General features: G+C 38.9%; 1 protein-coding gene across 5 annotated transcripts in view; it reads right to left on the reverse strand.

The window, feature by feature from the left end:
- MDM4 (MDM4, p53 regulator) overlaps nucleotides 1-23,607 on the reverse strand; it is a 65,386-nt gene that overhangs the window by 8,012 nt on the left and 33,767 nt on the right. For 2 of the 5 annotated variants that reach the window (XR_003569926.1, XR_003569925.1), the window contains exons 10-11: nucleotides 20,780-20,860; nucleotides 18,027-18,076 (exon numbers count right to left, since the gene is read on the reverse strand). Coding sequence is in view for 3 of the 5 variants with exons in the window: in XM_027871615.1 (XP_027727416.1) it covers nucleotides 17,504-18,076; nucleotides 20,780-20,860 (654 nt within the window). In the remaining 2 variants the exon portion in view is untranslated. Of the gene's footprint in view, nucleotides 1-6,393; nucleotides 6,446-12,957; nucleotides 18,077-20,779; nucleotides 20,861-23,607 lie in introns of those variants that run through there. The other 3 variants (XM_027871615.1, XM_027871616.1, XM_027871617.1) reach the window with 2 other exon arrangements.

A 23,607-nucleotide genomic window follows, 5' to 3' on the forward strand; every position in this document is an offset into this window, starting at 1 on the left:
TATCAAAAATAAAAAAGTGAATATACCACCAAAGGAGATGAAATCAAAACAATTAAGAGGAGTTATTTTGCCCAATTATATGCCAATAAATTTAATAACTAAATGAAATGGAAGAAAATTTACAAAAATACAAACTGCCTTTTCAAATGAAGAAATTAAAGCTAACTATAGTCATATAAAAAAATGCTCTAAATCACTACTGATTAAGGAAATGCAAATCAAAACAATTCTGAGGTACCACATCACACCTATCAGATTGGCCAACATGACAAAACAGGAAAATGACAAGTGTTGGAGAAGATGTGGGAAAATTGGAACACTAATGTATTGTTGGTGGAGTTGGGAAATGATCCAACCATTTTGGAGAACAATTTGGAACTATGCCCAAAGGGCTATAAAAGTGTGTATATCCTTTGACCCAGCAATACCACTTCTAGGGTTGTACCCCAAAGAGATCATAAAAATTAGAAAAGGACCAGATGTACAAAAATACATATAACAGCTCTTTCTGTGGTAGCAAAGAATTGGAAACTGAAGGGACGCCCATTATTTGGGGAATGGCTGAACAAGTTGTGGTATATAAATGTAATGGAATACTATTGTGCTATAAGAAATGATGAGCAGGCAGACTTCAGAAAAACGACTTGTATGGACTGATGCTGAGTGAAGTGAGCAGAACCAGGAGAACATTGTACATAGTAACAGCCATGTTGTGCAATGACTAACTTTGATAGACTTAGCTCTTCTCAGCAATGAAAGGACCTAAGACATCTCCAAAAGTCTCATGATGGAAAATGCTATCCACATCCAAAGAAAGAACTATGGAGTCTGAATGCAGATCAAAGCATTCTGTTTGCTATTTTTTTTCTTCTGTTTTGTTTTGTTTCTTCTTCCTTGTGGTTCCTCCTATTGGTTCTAATTCTTCTCCACAACATGACTAATGTGAAAATATGTTTAATAGGAATGTATATATAGAACCTATATCAAATTGCACACTATCTTGGGGAGGGAAGCAGGGAAGGAGGAGGAGAAAATTTAAAACTCAAAAGCTTATGGATACTAGCTGTGTGACCCTGGGCAAGTCACTTAACCCCAACTGCCTCACCAAAAATGCAAAAAAAATGCTTATGGAAGTAAATGTTGAAAACTAAAAATAAGTTAATTAATAAAAAAATATAAACTGCCTAGATTAGCAGAAGAAAAAATAGAATATCTAAATTGGCCTATTTTAGAAAAAGAAATTGAACAGGCCATAAATGAGCTTCCGAAAAAAAAAAAAAGCACCAGGACTGGACAAACTTACAAGTGAATTCTATCAAACATTTAAAGACCAACTAATTCCAATATTAAATAAATTACTTGGAATAATAGGCAAAGAAGGAATCCTACCAAATTCCTTTTATGAAATGAATATGATACTGATCCCTAAACCAGGAAAAGTAAAAACAGGAAGAAAATTATAGACTGATTTTATTAACGAATATGGATGCAAAAATCCTAAATAAAATACTAGCTAAAAGATTACAACGATATATTACAAAGATTATATGTTATTACCAAGTGGGATTCATACCAAGAATGCAGAGATTGTTTAACATAAGGAAAACTATTAACATAATTCATTATATCAATAATAAAAGTATCAAAAATCATATGATAATATCAATAATGTCGAAAAAGCATCTGACAAAATACAACACTCATTTCTATTAAAAAACACTTGAAAGTATAGGCATAAATAGGCTTTTCCTTAAACTGATAAAAAGTATTTACCTAAAACCATTGGCAAGTGTTACCTGTAATAAGGACAAGTTAGAAGCTTTCCCAGTAAGATCAGGTGTGAGACAAGGATGCCCACTATCATCAATATTATTCAATATTGTATTGGAAATCCTAGCAATAGCAATAAGAAAAGAAAAAGAAATAGAAGGAATCAGAATAGGGAATGAGGTAATAAAACTATCTCTTTTTGCAGAAGATATAATGATATACTTGGAAAATCCTAAAGACTCAACTAAAAAGTTAATTGAAATAATTAATAATTTCAGCAAAGTAGCAGGATATAAAATAAACTCACATACATCATCAGCATTCCTATATATCACCAGCAGGATCCTGCAGGAAAAAATAGCTAAAGATACCCCTTTTAAAAGAACTCTAAACAGTATAAAATACCTGGGAATACACCTACCAAAACAAACCCAGGATCTATATGAACAAAAAACTTTGTACACAAATAAAATCAGATTTAAATAAATGGAGAAATATTCATTGTTCATGGATAGGCAGGGCCAATATAACAAAAATGACAATTTTACCAAAATTAATCTATATATTCAATGCCATCCCAATTAAATTAGTAAAAAATTACTTTACAGAGCTAGAAAAAATAGTAAAATTTATCTGGAAGAACAAAAGGTCAAGAATATCAAAGCAACTAATGAAAAAATGTAAAAGAAGGAGGTTTAGCAGAACTAGATCTTAAACTATATTATAAGGCAGTAACTATCAAAACTATCTGGTACTGGCTAAGAAATAGAAAGGTAGATCAGTGGAACAGAGTAGATATACAATCTACAATAGCAAACAAATATAGTAACTCAATGTTTGACAAGTGTAAAGACTTAAGTCTTGGGGACAAGAATTCATTATTTGGTAAAAATTGTTGGGAAAGCTGGAATACAATCTGGCAGAAACTGGGCATAGACCAGTATCTCACACCATTTACCAAAATAAGGTCAAAATGGATACACGACCTAAATATAAAGGGGGATATTACAAGAAAATCTGAATATGGAACATATTATCTATTAGACTTACAGATAGCTGAACAATTTATGAACAAACATGAGATAGTGTAGTAAGATGTAAAATAATTTTGATTACATTAAATTTAAAAGTTTTTGCACAAATAAAACAAATGTATCCAAGATCATAAGGAAAGCAGAAAACTGGGGGTGGAGGGAGCTTTATAGACAGCTCCTCAGATACAGGTCTCATCTCAAATATAAAAAGAACTTTGTCAAATATACAAGAATGAGAGTCATTCCCCAATTGATAAATGGTGAAAGGATATGAGCAGGCAGTTTTCTGATGAAGAAATCAAAACAATTTATAGTCACATGAAAAAATACTCTAAATCATTATTCATTAGAGAAATGCAAATTAAAACAACCTTGAGATATCATTTTACACCTATCAGATTGGCTAAAATGATAGAAAGGGAAAACTGACAAATGTGGGAGGGGATGTGGAAAAATTGGGACCTTAATTCATTGTTGGTGGATCTGTGAGCTGATCCAGCCATTTTGGAGAGAGATTTGGAATTATGCCCAAAGAGTTATTAAACTGCCTATAGCCTTTGATCCAGCAATACCACTTCTAGGGCCCAAAGAGATCGTAAAAATGAGAAATGGACCCACATGTACAAAAATATTTATAGCAGCTCTTTCTGTGGTGGCAAAGAACTGGAAATTGTGGGGATGCCCCTCAACTGGGGAATGGCTAAACAAATTGTGGTTTGTGTTCATGATGTAATATTATTTGCTATAAGAAATAATGAGCTCAATGATTTGAGAAGGGCATGGAAAGACCTTCCTGAAATAATGAAGAGCAAAATGAACAGAACCAAGAGAACACTGTATACAGTAACAGCAGTGTTATTTTAAGAACAGCTTGGAGCAACCAAGTCATTCTATTATAAATACCCAAATTAACCACAAAGATCATATCCATATACATATGTGGGTGTGGGTGCATGTATATATATATATACACACATATAGACTTGTGTCTGATGGTAGCCATCTCAAAGTTTGGGGTGCAGGGGAGGGGAAAAAAAGAAAGTCACATGAAAACTTTGTTGTATATCTGAAATGAATGGCAAGTTGTACATAATGGATCTGCAATTTCAGGTGCAATCCTCTGTTTTTCTGTCCCACTTTATTATGAAAATATTTGCTTTATTTCTTAAGTTCAGAATAAAATAAGTAATTTAAAAAAAAAATAAATCAATAAAAACAATCTATAATTTTATGAACCCTGTGAACTAACGAGTGTGAGTATTACTATTTCCCCACTTTGCAGATGAAGGCAGTAAGACTCAGAGGGGAAAGTGACTTGCCCAAGGTCACAAAGCTCATTTTGAGTCCAGACCTTTTTCTTCTCAATCAGTTTTCACTGTTGACTCTGGAAGAACAGGGATTTCAAAACTCTTGAAAAGGGGAACAAAAGAGAGAAAGAGAAATCAAAGTCCCATTCCCCTAAAGGGACCACGTTCACAGTGCTGCCTCTCCCTCCCTGCCCAGCAAACACCACCCTCGCGCTGAATCTTTAATTAAAGGAATGGGCCTACAGGGCTGTGGGGACCAGCTTGGTGGTAAATATTTAATCTATGCCAGTGACTATCCCTTTGGGAGCAGCTGAGGCAGATCAAAGCAGCCCCTACAGAGTACTCACATAGAACACAGGGGCCCAGGGGAGCCAGCAGCCAGGAAAGAGATTCGGCATGAGACCATCTGTATTTGTTAGGTTCACTTTTCTTCATATATAAAGTTGATTAAACAAAAACAATCACGGCAACAAAAAGAAGGTCAGGAAAGACGACAGTGGGGGAACGGTGTTGCCAATGAATTACTATAGCAGTGAAGATGATGCTAGTGTTCAGAGCAGACCCTTTGTTCTCTGACCCCAGGATTCCCCCGCGTTGTGCTTTGCCCAACCACATTTCAATAGAGCTGCTCTCAGCTCTGAGATGATTCTATCCAGGTCCCTGCCTTCATGCAGCTGTTGGCCCAGTTTTGAAACCTCCCTGTAGAAGAGAATGACACATTCTCCTTCTATTTCTGATCTAGTTCTAGCTGTGGCAACTTCCTCCATTTATTTAAAAACACACATAAGAGGGAACAGCTAGGTAGCACAATGGATAGAGTACCTGCCCTGGAGTCTGGAGGACCTGAGTTCAAACGCAGCCTCAGATACTTGACACTAGCTGTGTGACCCTGGGCAAGTCACTTAACCTCGATTGCCTTGCCAAACATAAACACACACACACACACACACACACACACACACACACACACACGTCTTCTGTGTTTCCACTGTCTGTTCCCTATGCCTGGAATGCTCTTGCTCCTTACCTCTGGCTCCTGGCTTTCTTGGCTTCTTTCAAGATTTTCCTTAAACCTCACCTTCTGCAGGAGGAAATTCCAAGTTCTCCTCCATACCTCTTCCCCTTTTGCTAGTGCTTCCTCTCTAAGATGACTTCCCATTTGCACTAGACATATTATTTAAGTATACTTTTTTGCATGTTGTCTCCTCCATTAGAATGGGAGCTCCCTGAAGGTAGGCACGGTTTTGGGGTTTATTTTTGCTTTTATTTGTATCCCAGTGCTTAACACAGTGCCTGGCACATAGTTAATGCTTAATAAATTTTTTTTTTTTCTTTTTGGTGAGGCAATCGGGGTTAAGTGACTTGCCCAGGGTCACACAGCTAGTAAGTGTCAAGTGTCTGAGGCTGGATTTGAACTTAGGTCCTCCTGACTCCAAGTCTGGAGCTCTATCAACTGCACCACCTAGCTGCCCCCTACTTAATGAATTCTTACTGACTTGCCCAGTCTCTTGAAGTCAGATTCTGAATCCAGCCTCCAACACTTTCTTCCTATTTGACCATAGGTACCTCATTTTGCTGTATTGCTCCATTCACCACCCCTGTGATTTCCCAGACCAAAACACCCTACCCTGGCTACTTAGCTCCTAAATAACATTGTCTTCCCCTATTAGAATGTAAGCTCTTTGAGGGCAGAATCTGTCTCACATTTGTTTCCCAGCTCCTTAGCACAGTATCTAGAACACTGCACACTCTTAATAAATGCTTTTTCATTCAATTCATTTATTTAAGAGAGCCTTCAAATTTAGTCCCTGATTAGGTCCGAACAGAAATCCCACTTTTCTCTATTGCTTGACAATTAACCTATGTGCCTTTGTAAGGCATAGGCTATAGATCTTTTTCTCCCAACCCCTACCTGCACTGTCAGGTTGGTTGCCCAGTGGCAGCTATTTACTTCTCCCCAGCAGGATTCTGAGGATTTTTTTTTTCGGTGGGGAAAGGTGTTTTTCTGGTACTATTGCTCACAAACCCCAATCTGATATGTACTTCTCCATATCAGTTGCTAGTTATTCTGTCTCCAATATTAATTTTACCAGTTGATCTCTCCTCAATATCAATTAACCAACATTCCTCCCCACCAAGTTAACTTCTGAGTATGGCATAGTCAACAGACAAGTCACTCACTTGCTCACAGGACAGGATGCTTTAGCTGCTGAGTTGATCGACTGCTGTGTGTGGTCAAGTGGTCCTCTTCAGGCTTGCTCTTTGCTAGACTTGGCTACTCCAGCTACCAGCCAACTCTAATGTAATTGCTGGACCTCTCGTGGTTCCTCTAACCTTTTGAAGGTAACAAGGTCTTAACTTAGTTTGCTCCATCTCTGAAACTTTCATTTGAGCTCAGGAGTGAAGAGAACAAATAAGGAACAAGGCCATGGGTTCATGGCCACAAGACAACCAGGTGAGGGCAGCTGTTGCTTTGGTTAACACAGGGAAGAGATTTCTTCTCTTTGATCCTTTTGTATACATACAGTTCTGACTCAGCAGTCAATTAAAAGACTTTTCGTTACCATTCAATAAGCTGATAATAAAGAGTTAGGGTACCTGCACAGGAAGAGAATAGCCCTTCTTTCAAAAATTTCAAAAAGCAGGTTCACCAAGCCTCCATGTGCTTTGATGCCAGGCAGCGCCTATTGTGCAACCTCGAAGGACTGAGCCCTCATTGGCCAGTCCTTACTCCCCTTTCACCCATTTTATCTCACCTAGTCCAATCTTCTCATTTAGGAACAGACTCAGTGAGGTAAGCTGACTTGCCTAAGGTCGCACTGACTCAAGCACCAAGCCTGCTGACTTTGAGGCCAGTGGTCATTCCACTCCATCCCAGGCAGACTCGAGAAAGTTGTCCTGATTATATCACTGACAAGACCGCCAAGAAAGGGTGGGAACGAGATTTTTTTTTTTTTTTTTGGAGGGGAACCATTTCCAAGGCCAACACAGAGCTCTCCCCAAGCTGCCGGGGGTTGGCATCCTAGATAGGAACACAAGGACTCTGAAGCCAAAGGCTGAGTATGCGACCAACGAGGAAAGGAGGGTGAGAAGACCTGCTTTCTTTTGCCTCTTTCCAGGCATGTTAATGTCTAACATTTGCAACAAATTTTTCAGCTCAGATTTTTCAGCTCCTCAACATCAAAGGTTTGGTTTGCAAAGCCCTGTTCACCTCCCCCACATTTGACAATCCCATTGCCACAAGCAGGAGATCAAAGGCACTATTTTTAAAGTTGCAGAGCTTTACCAGTCCAGAGAACTAAAAGGATCTGCAAATGCTAAGTCCCAAGGGGTGCAGGTAGATTAGATGCAAATACATTCCCAACTTCTTATACACAAGCATGATGCTCCACAGAGGCTGCAAAGGGTGGGGTGTGCTGGACTGGCTATCCAGTGAGTGTGCTCTGGCATTCTACCCCCTAATCTGCCAGCTCATAATGTACCCAAGAGGAGTGGAGTTGAGGAGGTTTCCCGAGAGCTTCCTCAAAGGTTTCTAGAGAATGCATTTAAACTAAAATCAGTGTGGTTGAACAGCTGGGTTGGAAAATTAGTTGTTTTAGCACTGGAGTTAGAGGCAGGGTCCCCACTGGCTGTTAAGAGACTAAACTTTGCTAGATTTTGCCAACTTCCCGGAGCCGGAACAAGAGGCCTCTAGGGAAGAGGCAGATGTACCATCTTCTTTCTCCCATTTCTATGCATCTGGGCTGAAACCTGAGACTCGAATTAAGGAAGGAATACCAGGGATCTGGTTTGGTTACCATACAGAAGGACTTAAGACTCCAGGGGGTCTTTCCCCAATTCTGCCTTCACAGACTGTCAAGCATGAGAAAACATCTTAGAGGCAATCCAAACTCCCATCAACTGTGGGGAGCATCTGTACGGTAGACATGGCAGAACCCACTGCTTAAACTTTCAGTGATGAGAAGCTCACTATATCCCAAGCTAGTCAAGTGTTTACGTGCAAGGTAGCCAGGCATAATGGATAGAGAGCTGGCCTAGAGGCTGGAATTCAAGTATTCTGACACACACTGGCTCTGTGACCCCAGGCAAGTCATTAACCTCTCAACACCAATTTTCCAAGACTGTAAGTGCTATGGTGACCTACATCGGTAGAGGAAGTTTCCTCATAAGAGAAAATAGTTTTGTTGAATAGCAAGGTTGCAAGCTAGATTGCTATTAGAGAGCAAAAGGAGTTGAGTGGAGACTTGAGTGTAGAGAGCTTTTGCAAGTTCAACTGATAAGGGATGGAAAAATGGAAGGTTTTAGTGAAAGTTAAAGGATAGAGACGGCTCATCTTTGTGATCGTGGGGAAGAAGCTAGCAGATAGGAAGAGACTGAAGATTAGAAAGAGGGAGATTTAACACCATTTTGTTTTACTACATCTTTTTTCAATACTTATGTGTCCCTCCACTCCTGCCCATCTTTCATCCTCCAAGAACAGAAAAATAACCAAACTAGCAGAAGTATTTGAAGGCTGTTTCTTACCCTTCTTTCATTTATCTAAGTGGGTATTCATTTCTGAGCAGTCGTATAATGGAGACCTGGCTTCAAAGCCATGAAAACTGGGTCCAAATCCCATCCCTGACACATAATGGTTATGTGACCTTGGGCAAGTCACCCAACTCTACTCAGTGCTCTAGGAAAATGTGACTTGCATAGGCAGAAGGAGATTTCTCACATAGGAATTCTCCATACTAATGAAATCACAGGCCAGTCCCTAGCCTACTCTCTTTTATTCTATGCTTGTAAGCTTACACCAGGGATTCAATTAAATGTTTACCTACCAGGCACCAGGTGCTGGGAACATAAAGACAAAAATGAAAACGGTTGTTGCTCACAAAGAGCTTTATTCTACTGAGGGGAAACAACACATGCAGAAATAAGCCAACACAAAACACTTATCAAAGTAGTTATTAATTTGGGGAGTAGAAATGATGACCAGTAAAATAACAAAAGGCCTCTTAGAGGTGGCACTGAAGTAGAGTCTTAAATATAACTAGGGAGGGGGGATGGGGGGAGCCTGGGCGAAGAAATAGAAATAGAACTGGAATGTTGCACACAATGATCAACAAGTAGGCTGGATTGGCCAGAATGTTCAATTTGATCAATCAATAGTAATGTGAAATGTCTGGGAAGACAGATTGGAAAGATGGGGGTATCTTATCCTAGAGGTCACTGGGAGCTACTGAAGCTTTTTTAAACTGGGGCAGGATCAGATTTGTGCTTTAGAAATACTTGACAATTATACAGATGATGGATTGGAGATAGGAGAGACTGGAGGCAGGAAGACCACTTAGAAAACTACTGCAGTATTCCAGGGAAAAAGTGATAAGGGTCTAAACTAGGGTATTGGTTGGTAGGAAAACTGGTATGGCTCTAATTCAATGGACAGTGCCTTTTCTGAACTAACATCTGCAAAGTGTTTTAGTATGTACAGTTATAGTTTAGTAGTACAGTTATGTACATTTGTGGATGCAAGCTAATGAACTAAACTCCCTTTCACTTTTCTCTTGACTTGGTCACCATTTCCAGGTACAAAAATGTTAAAAGCATCTGCCTTTCCCTCCCCAGCAATTAAGAGAAATGATCAGAAGGTACTATATATACACACACCATACATGCTTCAAAAAACTTTTATTGAAAGAGGTTATAGGGGATACAAAGATGAATGATATTTGCATGTGATACATATATATATTACACAAGCTTTTAGAAGTGCTTGCACTTGAAGATAAACCTTTTCTATCATGAACTCTTTTGGCAGTCTGCTGAAATCTCTCAAAACGTTTTTAAATGCACAAAAGAAAATTCATAAGATGACAAAGGAAATCAATGATGTTGAAAACAGTAATTAAAATATATTTTTTTAAAATACAAGTTCGTAGACCCTGGAAATCCATCCCCAAGGGGTTCACTAGCACCACACATTGAGAGCTCCTGCCCACTTTTGTTTGGAAAGGAAAATGGATTCTATCCTAAATAATAACCATTTTATAAGACATCTACCAATCGGTATGACAGATTCCCCAAAAAAGACAATTTCACATGAGACACAGCCTAAGTGTCTGCAGCCGACCACAAGCTCTGACTGAAATAGGTTCTTTCTTCCACCTACCCTTCTGGCAAGAGGGAGGGAGAATGTGTGAGAGGAAGCAAAGAAAATTGTAAAGCAGTGCTACTCATCTGCATAAGCCAGGGGAAAAGGAACTGAAATATTCAGGTTTTTAATTTCAAAAAATAGCTATTACAAAGTTGCCTAGAGATGGAGAAATGAATAAGAAATGGACTTGAGTAGTATGGAGGTCTCACAAACACAAACAAGATTCTTCAAAATACACGGAATAAGAGCATTTAAATACAGACAGGAACTTGAGAAGCGTTACACATAAATAACCTGGGTTGGTTAAATGGACTACCTATTTGGACTTGGTTAACTATCTCTTCCCCAGATGTTATTCAAAGAATTGAGCCACTGGTGCCCTCTGGTGGAAAAACTGCTACATCAAACTGGTAGAGGCAACACACATTTAATTCCAAGAGTTGGATTTGCCAGAGCCAAGTGTCTTCTACCTGGGTGGCAGTGGTGGCTTGGGGGACGTTCTAATTGCTTCAATCCAATTAGCCTAGTGAGTAGCCCAGAGAACTCTGCAGCTTCTCCCACTCTGAAACTCCATCAATGTCTGTTCCTTGCCTTCAATGCCATTTCTAGGGTTAGTGAACTCTATTTGGAGAACACTAATAAACAGCATGAGGTCACTAAAGGGGCCTGTTTGCAAGGAGATTGTTTCCACAGTCATTCAATTCCATCCTCAAAGGAGAAAAAAAATCAAGTTAAAATGAACACTGGAGAAACCGTGAAGGTGAAAAGTTACAATGGAAAACAACAAAATTACAAAGGAGATACTTAATGTTTGTTGAAAGAATTATTAGTTGGGAAAGGCCCATTAGTTTACGAGCATATTAGTATACTAAAAACACTTGCATGTGTGAAGGACCCTTTGCAAAAATGGATTTGATGAGCAAAGCTTAAGCTCAATTACCATAACCTTCAAAAGCAGGATAGTACAGTAGTGGATAGGGCAATGGACAAGGAAGTTGGGATTATGTGGGATCGAATCCAACCTCACACTTATTGGAGTGATCCTGGGCCAACTATGCCTCAGTTTTCTAATTTGCAAAATGGAGTTATGGGAGGGGCTGCACTCAATGGCCTCTAAGATCCCTCCCAGCTCTAAATTTATGATCCAGAGCAAGGATTTCTGTTTTGGTGGTATTATGCCTGCCCTCTTGAATGATAGGGCTGTGGGTAGTGAGAAGAAGTAAAAGAAAAAAGTAGAGAAAAGCCCCACTTTGAATTCCTGGAGTTTGCTTTCCATAAGACCAGGAAACGGAAAGGAGACAGCACATTACTTCAACTACCTAATATTTTATGGATGCTTCTGTTGAAATTGATGACTTCTCTACTGCAATAGAGCTCTTCTCTTCTCTCCCTAAAGTCATGCAAAGACTGTCATCACCTGAAACCAAAATTTCATCCAAACAAGTAAAGTGACTTATCTTTCCAATAATGACATCACAAGGACAAAATTAAAGATCTACTTAATATAAAAAGGCAAAATACAGCTTCAGTATTTACTCAAAAGCATTTAAATATTGCAAATGCCTAATGTACAAAGGTGCTGCAGAATTAGACTTAAGAAAACTAGGTTAAGAACAAAAATACTTTTTCTTTCATATCTCAACACATCCCCCATGTAAGAAACGGCTAACAATTCTTTCTCCCCAAACCTAAAATAAAAATACTTGCTTCAATACTTCCGCAAAAATCTAACATAAGCTGCACTGGCAGTGAATTCTGTACCAACTACACAAGAGAACTTCTGTGTTGCCAAATAATGCGGTGGCAGTTACATGCTGCAAATTACTACGTGAAGCTACATAATCTTCCATAAAGCCATTACCCTGACAGAAACAACTTGGTCCTCTGCAGCAGTTACAGCAAGAGCTGGTGTGAGTTGCTTGGACAGGAGTTTAACATTACCACAATCAGTTCACTGCTGGATAAGGAGCCCTATGAGTTTATGTGCCCCCTTTCCTGGATATAAGTACCTGAAACATCTGCCCAACAGCTGCCTGCCAACAGGGTAATACCATGTTACACTCCCTGTTACTGCTATTTTATGTAGCAGACAGAATGTGTTTGTATACATATCACCGACAAGCTTCAGAACTCTTAAAGCACTTATTCCTGAAAACAACCCTTGAGGTAGGCAGGGCAGTATTATTAGCCTTATTTACAGATGAGGAAATTAAGGTTCCAAGGCTGTGACTTGCCCAAGGTCAAACAACAACTTAGTGGCAGAAGGCAGGACAGAACCTTCTGACCTGTGTCTTTCAACAGAGAGCCTCTAGTGGAGCAGAATGAAAGAGACATTGTCAGAAATGAATAACATGGTGAGAGACTTTATTTGACCTTGTTGCCAAGGGAGGGCTTACTGCCCCCCCCCAAAATTATTCATATAAGCACCAATATTTAAAAATACATAGAAGAAAACAAAGATAAGTTCAGAAGAGGACACAATTTTGCTACATTGGCATGAAATGTTATCTATAAAACTGCACCTAACACAAGTTCATGGAGTTCACACATACAGCCTCCTTTTACTACTTCTTTACAGTGAAATGCTTGTGTTAAGTTCATCATAGAAGAGCACTTAAGGGGCAGCTAGGTGGCACAGTGGATAAAGCACCAGCCTTAGAATCAGGATCTCCTGAGTTCAAATCCAGCCTGATACTTGACACTCACTAGCTGTGTGACCTTGTGCAAGTCACTTAACCCCAACTGCCTCACCAAAAAGGGAGAAAAAAAAAAAGCATTTAAGTAAGCAACTTTTCAAAGACCTTTTCGCTCCCAGAGAGTGCTCTTTATACTCACTCTTCCCCCTAGTTCTTTGGCAGAGTATTCCATATACTGAAGTCAAAGCCTGTCATTTCCAAGGGTCCTCCATCCCTATTCAGACCCACCCTGGCTGGCTGCTGGCTCTCTCCACTCGTACCCGACTTCCCCTCTGCCACACGTCCCCACCAATCCCACAGACTAAGAGAAGGCACACTAGTGTTTAGGCACTTCATCTGAAGGAATTTTTCAAATCCCCCCAAATTTTCAGTGGCTTATTAAAGGAATTAAGCAAAGGAAAAACTTTGGCTCTCACTGAAAAGCTAAGTTAAGTAGCCAACAAGGAGAAAAGAAAGAGCCTTGTCCTAGCAGGATAAGCCTTGTTTCAGAGTGCTCCGTTACATGGGCTGGCTGCCCGGGCAGCCTCTGGTCACTCAATTTGAGTTTGCTGTCCCATCTCTCCTGTTCCGACAGTAAACCCATATTTACCCCCAGGGCATCAGCAGTTATATGCCAAAAATTAATTGCTGAGTACTAAACAGACATAAACTAGCTGTGGGTGTGGAAAGGGGACTTGTGCATACTGGTTTCAAGCACAGAAGCACTGCCCTAAAATTCAACGTCCTCAGATTAACAGAAATCAAACATGAAAAAACACATCTTAATGGACTGAGCAGGGGATTTTGATCTAACACCAGTAGTGCTCATTTCCTAGAAAGGGTTGACACAAAGAATTAAATAATTGCTCTTAGTGGAAATGTTGTACTTGTACAGCACTGTTTTCTGCACAGCTGATCCAGAATAGGGTAATAACGACACTAGACACCCAAGAAGCAATAAATTACTGGGCAAAACACAAGCAGCAACAGAGACAGCATTCTGGACTTTAGATAACTCTGAAACATACACGAATATGCCTTTCAAAAATTATTTCACTGTATGCCATTTTATAGTCCCTCAAAAAGCCTCTTACTAGAGGGTAGAGGAAACCTACCTGTACATTTAGAAACACAAGCAAGACCTTAATGTACCCGGGGGGGGGGGGGGGGTAGAGGGTAGCAGGGCAGAGGGTAGCAGAGCATTCTCAATAATGCTCTTCTCAGATCAGAACATCTTATTAACAGGATGCTTTCTGGATGCTCTACCACAAGAAGTAGAGCAATAACTACAACAAACAGGGAGCATATGAAAGGAAGTATATCAGTGCTTATGAAAAATGAGGCCACAGAAACATGGCTACCACCTCCTCCTCCTGGGGATCCCCTCACCCATCATTCTCCAGATGAACCATCGTGCTTCCCTTCACTCTTTGACCTGTATTATGTGTATCTCCAATCAAAGGTACTTCTGGACAATTCTAGGGACACGTGCCAGCAGTGTGGCAGTGGAATGAGAAGACATGGGGGTATTTCTAGGCATGAGGTGCAGAGAGTCCACATCCCTAGCTCCTGTTGTACAGCTCTTCACATACAGTTCACAATTTTTCTTCTTCTTTCAACAGATTTAGAAGTCTGGGTTTTCATTTATATGAACAGCTCTCAACATTGCAAGAGGGTCTGCACGATTTGAAAAGGTAACAAAGTAAATGAAAAAAAAAAAAAATAGATTCACAGTATCCAGATCATGTGCTGCTTCTTCCATGGGTGTGCACAGAGCTCATTAGAAGAAGAAAAGTCAGTGAGTAACACCCAAAAATTCTCTTGAAGTCCATGAACTAAGGTGCACTAGCTTCATACAAATGACTTTCCACTGAGAAGCCAACATTGCAGTGCTCAGGAGTGACCAAAATAATGATACAAAGCAAAGTGGTAAAAAAATACAATTACAAACTCTGAGTATTTCCTTCAAAACAAACAAATATCATAACTCAAACAATTCTTAAGTACAAATGTAAAGGAATGGGTGGGCCAGCCTGCGCACCTCTGTATGCGCGCACACACACGCACGCGCATACACACACACATACATACATACATACACACACACACACACAGACACACACAAAATTACATCACTACATCCAAAACAAAATGTATTGGTTTGGTATTGTCATAGTGGCTAGGGAGTCAAAGCTAACTTCCTATTACAGAAATATGTCCTGGGTTTGAGTTGGCCATGAATAACTTCTAATGTCCTTTTAATTCACAGAAACCTATGAAAATCTTTAAATACCTTACTAAGAAATGGTATGACCTTCTGAGACTTATTATAGTATTAAAGACAGAATAAGCCTTAAATATATGATTTTTAAGTATGATGAGTACAAAGTTAATATAGTCAAGAAAACTCTTCAGACAAAACCTGGAAATTGACTAACTTTTCTAAGTCCTCTTTACCCATTTGTTTTTATAAAACACATACACATGTGTGTATATAGATACAGCTACTTAAACAATGACTCAAAGTGTTCACAAAAGAAATGTGTGAAAGGTCAATAAAAGGGACCTAGGCCAATAGGTTACTTCTATTGACATTAGTTTTAAAATCTTTTCAAAACCAAGAGTAGAGGGGGCAGAGCCAAGATAGCAGAGTAAAACCAAGAGCAGAGTCAAGTACAGGCTGTAAAACTATAGGCTTGGAATAGACAGGCTACTGTTTATTCCAGCTTTGGATCTATAAGCCTCTAAGCACATGCCTCAAAGCAAGAGAAGATGAAGGGGAAGGAGGTCTGCATAAATATGGACTTTCCTCTCCCTCTCCAGATTCCATGAAGAGCCTGGGTTACTGCTTCAGTTCCACCACACCAGGTCTACAGCATGACTTGTGTTCGTAGCAGTGAGGGAAAGAAAACAATCAAAAACAGACACTGGTGACAGGTCCTCAAGAGGGATCCAAGGGCAATCAGAGTGGGTTCTAATGTGTAACTTAGGATCTTCTGAGGACAATACTTGGCACAGATGGGACAAATGAAGAATAAAGGCTGAAGTAAAAGAAAGACAAGCTGAATATTTGGGAGGCGAAAGCTGTACAGAATTGAAATACTAAATTAAATTTGTAGACATTCATATAGCCATACATTTGCTCTCACTGTTGTCTGAATTTATATGTCTTCCTGAATACATAAGCTTTCTCATTACTATATGAATATATATTTTTCCTTCCTAGATTCTTTTCATTTGTACTCTATAAAAAATTATAACTTTACAAAACTACTCCTTTTGAGGGCAGGGATTTGAGTCCTTACATAGCCCCAGGACCTAGTACAGTGCCTTGTCTATAAGAGGTGGTTAATACATGTCTGCAGAACTGAATTTGTTACATAGCTGGACTTAGCACAAGTAGTGTAGATCCCTAATCATATACCATCATAACCACTTTCAAATAACTCACTCTTTTGATACGATAAAATGGAAGAGAAAAAAAAACCAGAGTTTCTTCAGAGCTAAACTGAACTCCAGAGTGCTTAAAACACTGAGGCAGATTTTCATGGAGAAAACAGAGAATAAATAGGTTAAAGTGTCCTCAAGCTTCAGAATAGTCACAAAATGTTCCAATAAAATAATGTTTAGATAATTAGACCACTTGCTGTTAAGGTTTTAGTTTCAGTATAATCTTTCAGTATATTTCAGTATATATAGGTATTTCAATCAAATGCACAATTTAAATATTTCTCTTTCTTGGAGTCCAGGATCCTGGTCCTCACTCTGTCACTAGCTGTGTGACTTTGGGTGACAATATCTCTGAACTTTACTTTTTTCATTTGAAAAATGAGAATTGGTGCTGTCAGATCTTAGAGATCATTATTCTATGGCTCTATGACAATGCCCTTTCAGGAATGCAGTTTTGTACACTAAATCCAAGGGTTCTTTAACATGGGGTACCTCAGTAAACAAAACAACTCAGTCTAGGAACAATAAAAAGTATATATGTCTACTCTGATTTGCTCAAGGCCCTTGTCCTTACAAATAAGCAATGTGAATGCAAAGTGAAGAGATCCACTGGACTGCAATAAGCTGAGGGAATGACCTTAAGATTAACGTTTATATTTTCAAATTGCCAGCTTCGATCTTTTCCTAATCATCTTGGGTGTTAGAGACTATTATCAACAATAAGTTTTTTCCAGGAACTTGAAGTCCCTAACAGCTTAGAAAAGAAGGCTCATATTTGTGTCATTATTTAGGGCCCTTCTCCCTCTCAAATCCCTCTGTATCTACCTCAACCTGTGAAGGATAGGGAGGGCAGCTATTCCATGTACTTTTCAATTCCCCGAGTTCAACTGAGTAATTTCTGAAAAACTGCTACCCATTTTAATAGGTCCTCAAAAGAGAATCTTTAGGAAAAGCTATTTAGTTCCAAAGAGCTCCTGCTCAAACTCCAGGTGACTTTACCGGGAATGACACACAAACAAAAGGGACATGCTACGACCATACTCTAAGTGCAGATGCTCACCACTGACATTTGAAGCCCTCACATGGCTGGTTATCGGGTCTGTAAAACCCAGTGACCTGCCTAAAAAGCTATGCCACAAAGATTTTGATGACCATCTGAATTGATTTCTTACAAATGGGACATGGAGCCCTGGTCTTCTTCAATCTTTTGGCACAGCGAAAACAAACCACTAAGTGAGCGGTCCTCCCATGAATGATGTTCCCATCCCGTGGCCTCTTCTCACACAATTTGCATGGCTTAAAAAGATTTTTGCAATTTTCCATAGCTGCTGTATCTGTGTTCTGTTCATAAAGGTTGTCTGACTGCTCTCCTATGCTTGAAATGGTCTCCTGGCTTTCAGAACTCTGGGCCAAATCCAGGAATTCTACTGAGCTACAAGAGTCCAGTAGTTTGGACTTGTCTTCCATCTTATATGGTTCTTTGGGTCGGACAAGCGGGTCAGAGATGGTTCTTCGGCAATCAGGGACATCAATTCCTTGGTCATCTTTCTTCACTGGCATGGTAGGGATATTGGACACGGAAAGGGAATGGGACAGCTTAGGGCAATCTGAATACCAATCTTTTCTCAATGCCCAACATCGGAAACAGTACCTTTTGCTTGGAGAGTTAAACTTCTTGCACTTGGTGCACTGCCATTCACCCTATAAAATCAACAGATTTCAAGTTAATCACTTGAGTATCACTCTACATAAAAGAACAAACAAGCAGAAAACACGAAATTTCCTTAAGCTGGTCAGGAGATGCTCCACACTCCCTGATAAGCAGCTGTGACTTTACTGGTACTGATATTATTTTCTTGGGTTGCTATGGGCAGAAAAATCCATCACCTCATAGTGGTTCACCTTTGGGTAATGAGTCTCTCAAAGTAAGGAGGCCTGTCCTAAGGAGACAAATATCTATTCAATCTCCAGACCCAAGTAATACATATGTTTTAGCTTGGCAGGATCCACTTGCATAGCCCAGGATCAAAAACCCAAGATCACTTTTCTACCAGGTTGATATAGCAAAGTAGGACTTGAATGAAGGACATTGTCTGAGAGTATTGTCAATATTCAAACTAAGGTGTAATAAGGCTTTTCGGAAGAAAGCTATCTTAATCATTTAGGCTTAATCGGGTTGTAGATAATAAGTGCTATACTACTCATTCCTTCTCTCCCTTTTGTATATTATGTCTTGTCCAATCAACATTACCTGAGGCAAAGGTACAACAGGACTCAAACTTCTCACCTACCTAACACCTCTTGAAAGGTCAGTGAGAAAATAAGCTGATACTAATACCCGGATTTGGCAAATACTTGCTAGTAGTACAATGGATAGAGTTCCTGGCCTGGAGTCAGGAAGATTTGAGTTCTAATCCACCTTTAGACACTTACTAGCTGTGTGCCCCTGGGAAAGCCATTTAACCTCTGTTTGCTTCAGTTTCCCCATCAGTAAAATGGGGATAAAAACATTGATAACAATAGCACCTACCTTACAGGGTTGTTGTGATAACCGAATAAGACAGTAATAATAAAGCACTTAGCATAGTGCTATATAGTATAGTAAGCACTATATAAATGTTAAGCTATTATTATCCAGTAGATTGTAAGCTCCTTGAGAGCAGAGGCTGTCTTTTGCTTCTTTTTGTATCTCCAGCACTTAGCACAATGCCTGACACTTATATAGTTATTATTAGTATGATAAAATCCATTTATTTATGATGTCTGTTTCCTTCAATAGCACTGATGGGTAGGCTCTATATCAAAGAATCCTTAAACTTAAAGCGACCAGGGTCTTTTGCATGATAGTTTTATATTCCCTCTTCTTCCTATACAATGCAAGCAGGAAACACTGGGTGACTCAACTGGAAATGTCTTCTTCTAAGGGTAGCCAGAACAAGTCAAAAGTATTTAATATAGGTAATTTATTTGCACTGACGCTACCTTGATTGTTCCCTGGCTAAAATCAACCATTACTAAAGAACCACAATTCAGTTACCTAAAGGCTGAAGCAATCCCATTTATTAAGATAGAATGCTCTTTAGACAGCAAGGCACAAAACATTTGGATCTGCCAGTTTATAAGAGCTTCTCTAACAGAGTCTCCCAAAAGTTAAGCCTTAATAGCTTAACACCGCTCTGTGGCTTTTGGGACACCCCTCCACGTTGTAGATATCCTCAAAGAAATTCTACAGAAATTTTAGAAGTCTCATGTTGAAATTAGAGTGAGATACAAAATTCTAGACAAAAATATTATGAATTCCTGAGAAAGGGGAGAATCTGTCAAATTTTAGAACCTCAAAACCAAGGGAACATTTCACAAGATTTTCTCTCTAAATCATTAACTTAGTAAGTGATTTGGACCCAAGTTTCCAACAGAAGTCTAACTAGGATATAAAAGGCCATGATAAACTTACACAAAATGGTCAAGAACTGGACTGATAGGTTTCACATTACTCTCTAGATATGGCCAACTGCTAATGCTGTGTGTTAATAGTCAATCAGATAAATGAAATTCCCAGGCAATCTCAAATATCCTTTATTTACTGATTTTTTTTTCTAACTCTCTCTTCCACTGTCCTATATAAACTGCAAATAGAGCAGCAAACTGAAGTACTACTTTTCCATACCTCTTCCTCCCCAGTCCTGCTCTCCCTTCCCATCTTCAGAGGTACAGGGTACCTAGAGAAAGAAACTGTCTAAACAATACCCAGAAAAGGGAGAAGCAAGGTTTAAATATAATCCTGGGTTATGAAGAGGTGATGGAAACAACCTACACCTCCCAAGGACTTCATTCCCAAAATTTCATTAATGGTTTTCCTCATGAACCTATATATATTTGTGCATTTTTAAAAAATGCATTTTTCCTCTTGCTCATTCTCGTTGCTTCTACTTCTACTCATTAGAAGAACATTCAATATTTTAAGTGATGTCTATTCTAAGGCACGAACTGCCCAGTGACAATATGATAAGTCTCTCTCCATAGTTATACAGAGACAGTATATAGGATTGAGTTTGAAATATCCTATTTAGAGATTGCATCATATCTAATATGGCCTTAGGAAAAAAGAAATAAGATAACAGAGGCACAGACAAGCCATTTAATACCATAGTGCCTCCATAAACACAACCAGGTAAGATGATGGAATCAAATCCATTCCCTTATTTTCACAAAAATCAATACAAATCTCCAATAATATCTAAAGAAGCACCAATACCTCTTGACTCTTTTGATAAGTATTCAGGTAGAAATAAGGAAAAAAGAGACAGTACTGGTATATATTCTTCAACCAAAACCAACTGCTGGAACTACATCCTTTGAAAATACAGGTTACATAAGTAGATGTTTTAATAAAAAGTATCCTACCTCAGAGGTAACTTCTGTATCTGTGTCATCACTTAAGCACTGAGAATCTTCAAGGTCATCAAATATCCTAACTTCAATCAACTGGGAATTAAAAAAAAAAACACAAAAACCACCTCATTAGCAAGATTTGCACAGTTATTAGCTTGTGGCACAGAACAGAATGACATCTAAATCGCACATACTGTTTTCATCACTAGCACTATCAAGGGAACAACTTGGATGGGATTTTAAGATAAGGCTCTGAACACCCCCTGCTGGCTTCTCAGCAGTTCAATAGGACCCAAATATTCCCCCAGCATTGAAGATGGTGACAGCAAAAGTCTGTCCCTTTAAAGGAAATGGAAAGAGGCGTTCTAATATTCACTAACAGACGACCTGTAATTTCTAAATGCAAGGGACATCTTTATTCTAAACTTTTGGGGAAGTATTTACAAAAAATGATAAGAATCTAAAAACTAAAGTAGTTTACTTTCATTCACTTTTCACACAGAAAAGTCTAACAAATCCTTGGTATTCTAATAAAAAGATGCTCATAGCAACCTGGCAATAGCAAAAAAGTCACAAAAGCAATCGTAACTTCTGATTCATTCCACTGCAAGGATTCTAGCTTAAAGATAAAAAAAAGGGGGGGAGCAGCTAGGTGGTGCAGTGGATAGAGCACCAGCCCTGGAGTCAGGAAGACCTGAGTTCAAATTCAGTCTCAGACACCTAACACTCCCTTAGCTGTAATCCCAACTGCCTCATACATAAATTTCATTAAAAAAAAAGGCCTATCTATTAAAAAATATTTATAGTAGTGTTTTTTTAAGAGCAAAAAACTGACAGCAACTATACATAAACCCAGTAACTAAAGAACGTTTCTTTAAAAATTGTGGCAAATTAATGTAACATTGTCACCAAAAAAAATCAAATCAAAAGAAATATGCAGACTTGTATGATAGATTCAGAAGAGGATTTAGGACGCTGATAGATGAGGCAGATAAGAATGCTGGATTTGGAATCAGGAAGAAATTATTTCAAATCCTGCCTTAGATGCTTATTAATGGTGTGACCCTGGGTAAATTACTTAATCTCTCTCAGGTTCAGTTTCCTTATCTTAAAATATGGATGATAATAGTAGCATCTACCTCCCAGTGTTGTTGCGAGGAACAAATGCAATAACATATGTAAAGTGCTTTACAAATCTTAAAGCATTATATAAATGAGAACTAACATTATCATTCAAGTCCAGATTTAGAGCCAGATAGAATCTGGGGTCATCTATTTAGTCCAATTTCTATTTTACAAAAGAGAAGACTGAAACAAAGAATGGTGCAGTGACCTGCCCAAGGTCACACAGGTAATAAATGACAGAACTGTGATTGTACCCAGTCAGTCAAGCAACAAGCATCAAATAAGCATTTATGTTCCAGGAACTGAGCTAAGACAAAAGTGAAGCAGTCCCTGGCTTCAAGGAGCATGCATTCTATAGTAGGCAGTGGGGAACAGAATGAACATATATAAGCATGTAAAAATTAAATAGTAATTTGGAAGAAGGTACTATTAGCTGAGATCAAACATAAGAGTCGAGCAGAATGTTAAAGGAAATTTGGGATTCTAACAGGCCAGGGTCACAGAGGACATTCCACATACAGAGGACAGAGAGCCCACGCAAAGATATGAAAATGGGAACTGGGAGTGTCATGGAAGAGAAACAAAAAAAATCATTTGGCTATACCAGAGGTTACATATAATAATATGTATAAGTAAGTAATAAGTAAAGAGGTGTAATGTGTGATAAAGTTGAAAAGGTAGGTTGAAAGACCATAAATGCCAAGAAAGGAGCCTACATTTTAGCCACTAAGGGGAGTGACTGGTTCAAATATGTTATTAAGGAGAACCAATTCAGTAGCTATATGGAAGACAGATTGTTGGGGTTGGGACAGAGAGGAAGAAGAGAAAGAGATGTTTTGTTTTAAACATGTTGAGCTGGAGATGACCTTTTTACATCCAGTTTGAAATGTACTTTGGCATTTGGAAATGTGGGCCTGGAGCTCAAGAGAGAAACATGCGCTGCATACCTAGATAGAAGAGTCACTTGTATAGAGATGATGATGAATCCTGGGAAATGATGAGTTCACTAAATGAGAGTATAGAGACGGAAGAGAAAGTACCCTGGATAGAGCCTTAAGGAATATCCACTGTTAGAAGGACAGGATAGGGATGATGAGCTAGCCAAGGAGAATGAGGAGAGACAGAGAGGAGTGTTACAAAACCCAGAAAAGACAGAGTTCCTGGGAGAAGACAAGGTAGGAAGCGCTAAATATTGCAAAGAGTTCAAGAAGGATAAGGATGAGTAGGGACCACCAGATAAAGCAATTCCTTTGCCACATCCAAAAGAGGTCATTGGTAAGTTTGGATAAAACAATTTCAAGTAAGTGATGAAGTTAAAAAAAAAACCAGACTGAAAGAAGTTGAGAAATGGAGTAAAAGTAGTAGTAGATATAACATGTGAGGACAACTTTTTCTAAGAATTAGACTGCAAAAGGGAGAAAAAATGTAAGATAATAAGAGGGATGGTTGGATCTAGTGTGAGCTTTTTTCTTCTTCTTCTAAGATTGTGGAAGACTTGGAGGCAGCAGAGAAGGAACCAAAAGATAAGCAAAGACTGAATAGTGGAGAGAGACAGGATGATTATGAGAGTACTCTGCTGGAGAAGATGCAGGGGAGAGGATCAAGGATGCATGGAAAGAGATTTATTTGCCTTGGTGGTAAGCAGCAAAGCCACCTCTTCGACAGAGATTGGAGTTAAAAAAAAAAAAAAAAAGAGAAGGGGGATTATGTCATGT

The sequence above is a fragment of the Vombatus ursinus genome, unplaced genomic scaffold (genome assembly GCF_900497805.2).
Source record: "Vombatus ursinus unplaced genomic scaffold, bare-nosed wombat genome assembly UNPS02014798.1, whole genome shotgun sequence".
Taxonomy (NCBI): Eukaryota; Metazoa; Chordata; class Mammalia; order Diprotodontia; family Vombatidae; genus Vombatus; species Vombatus ursinus.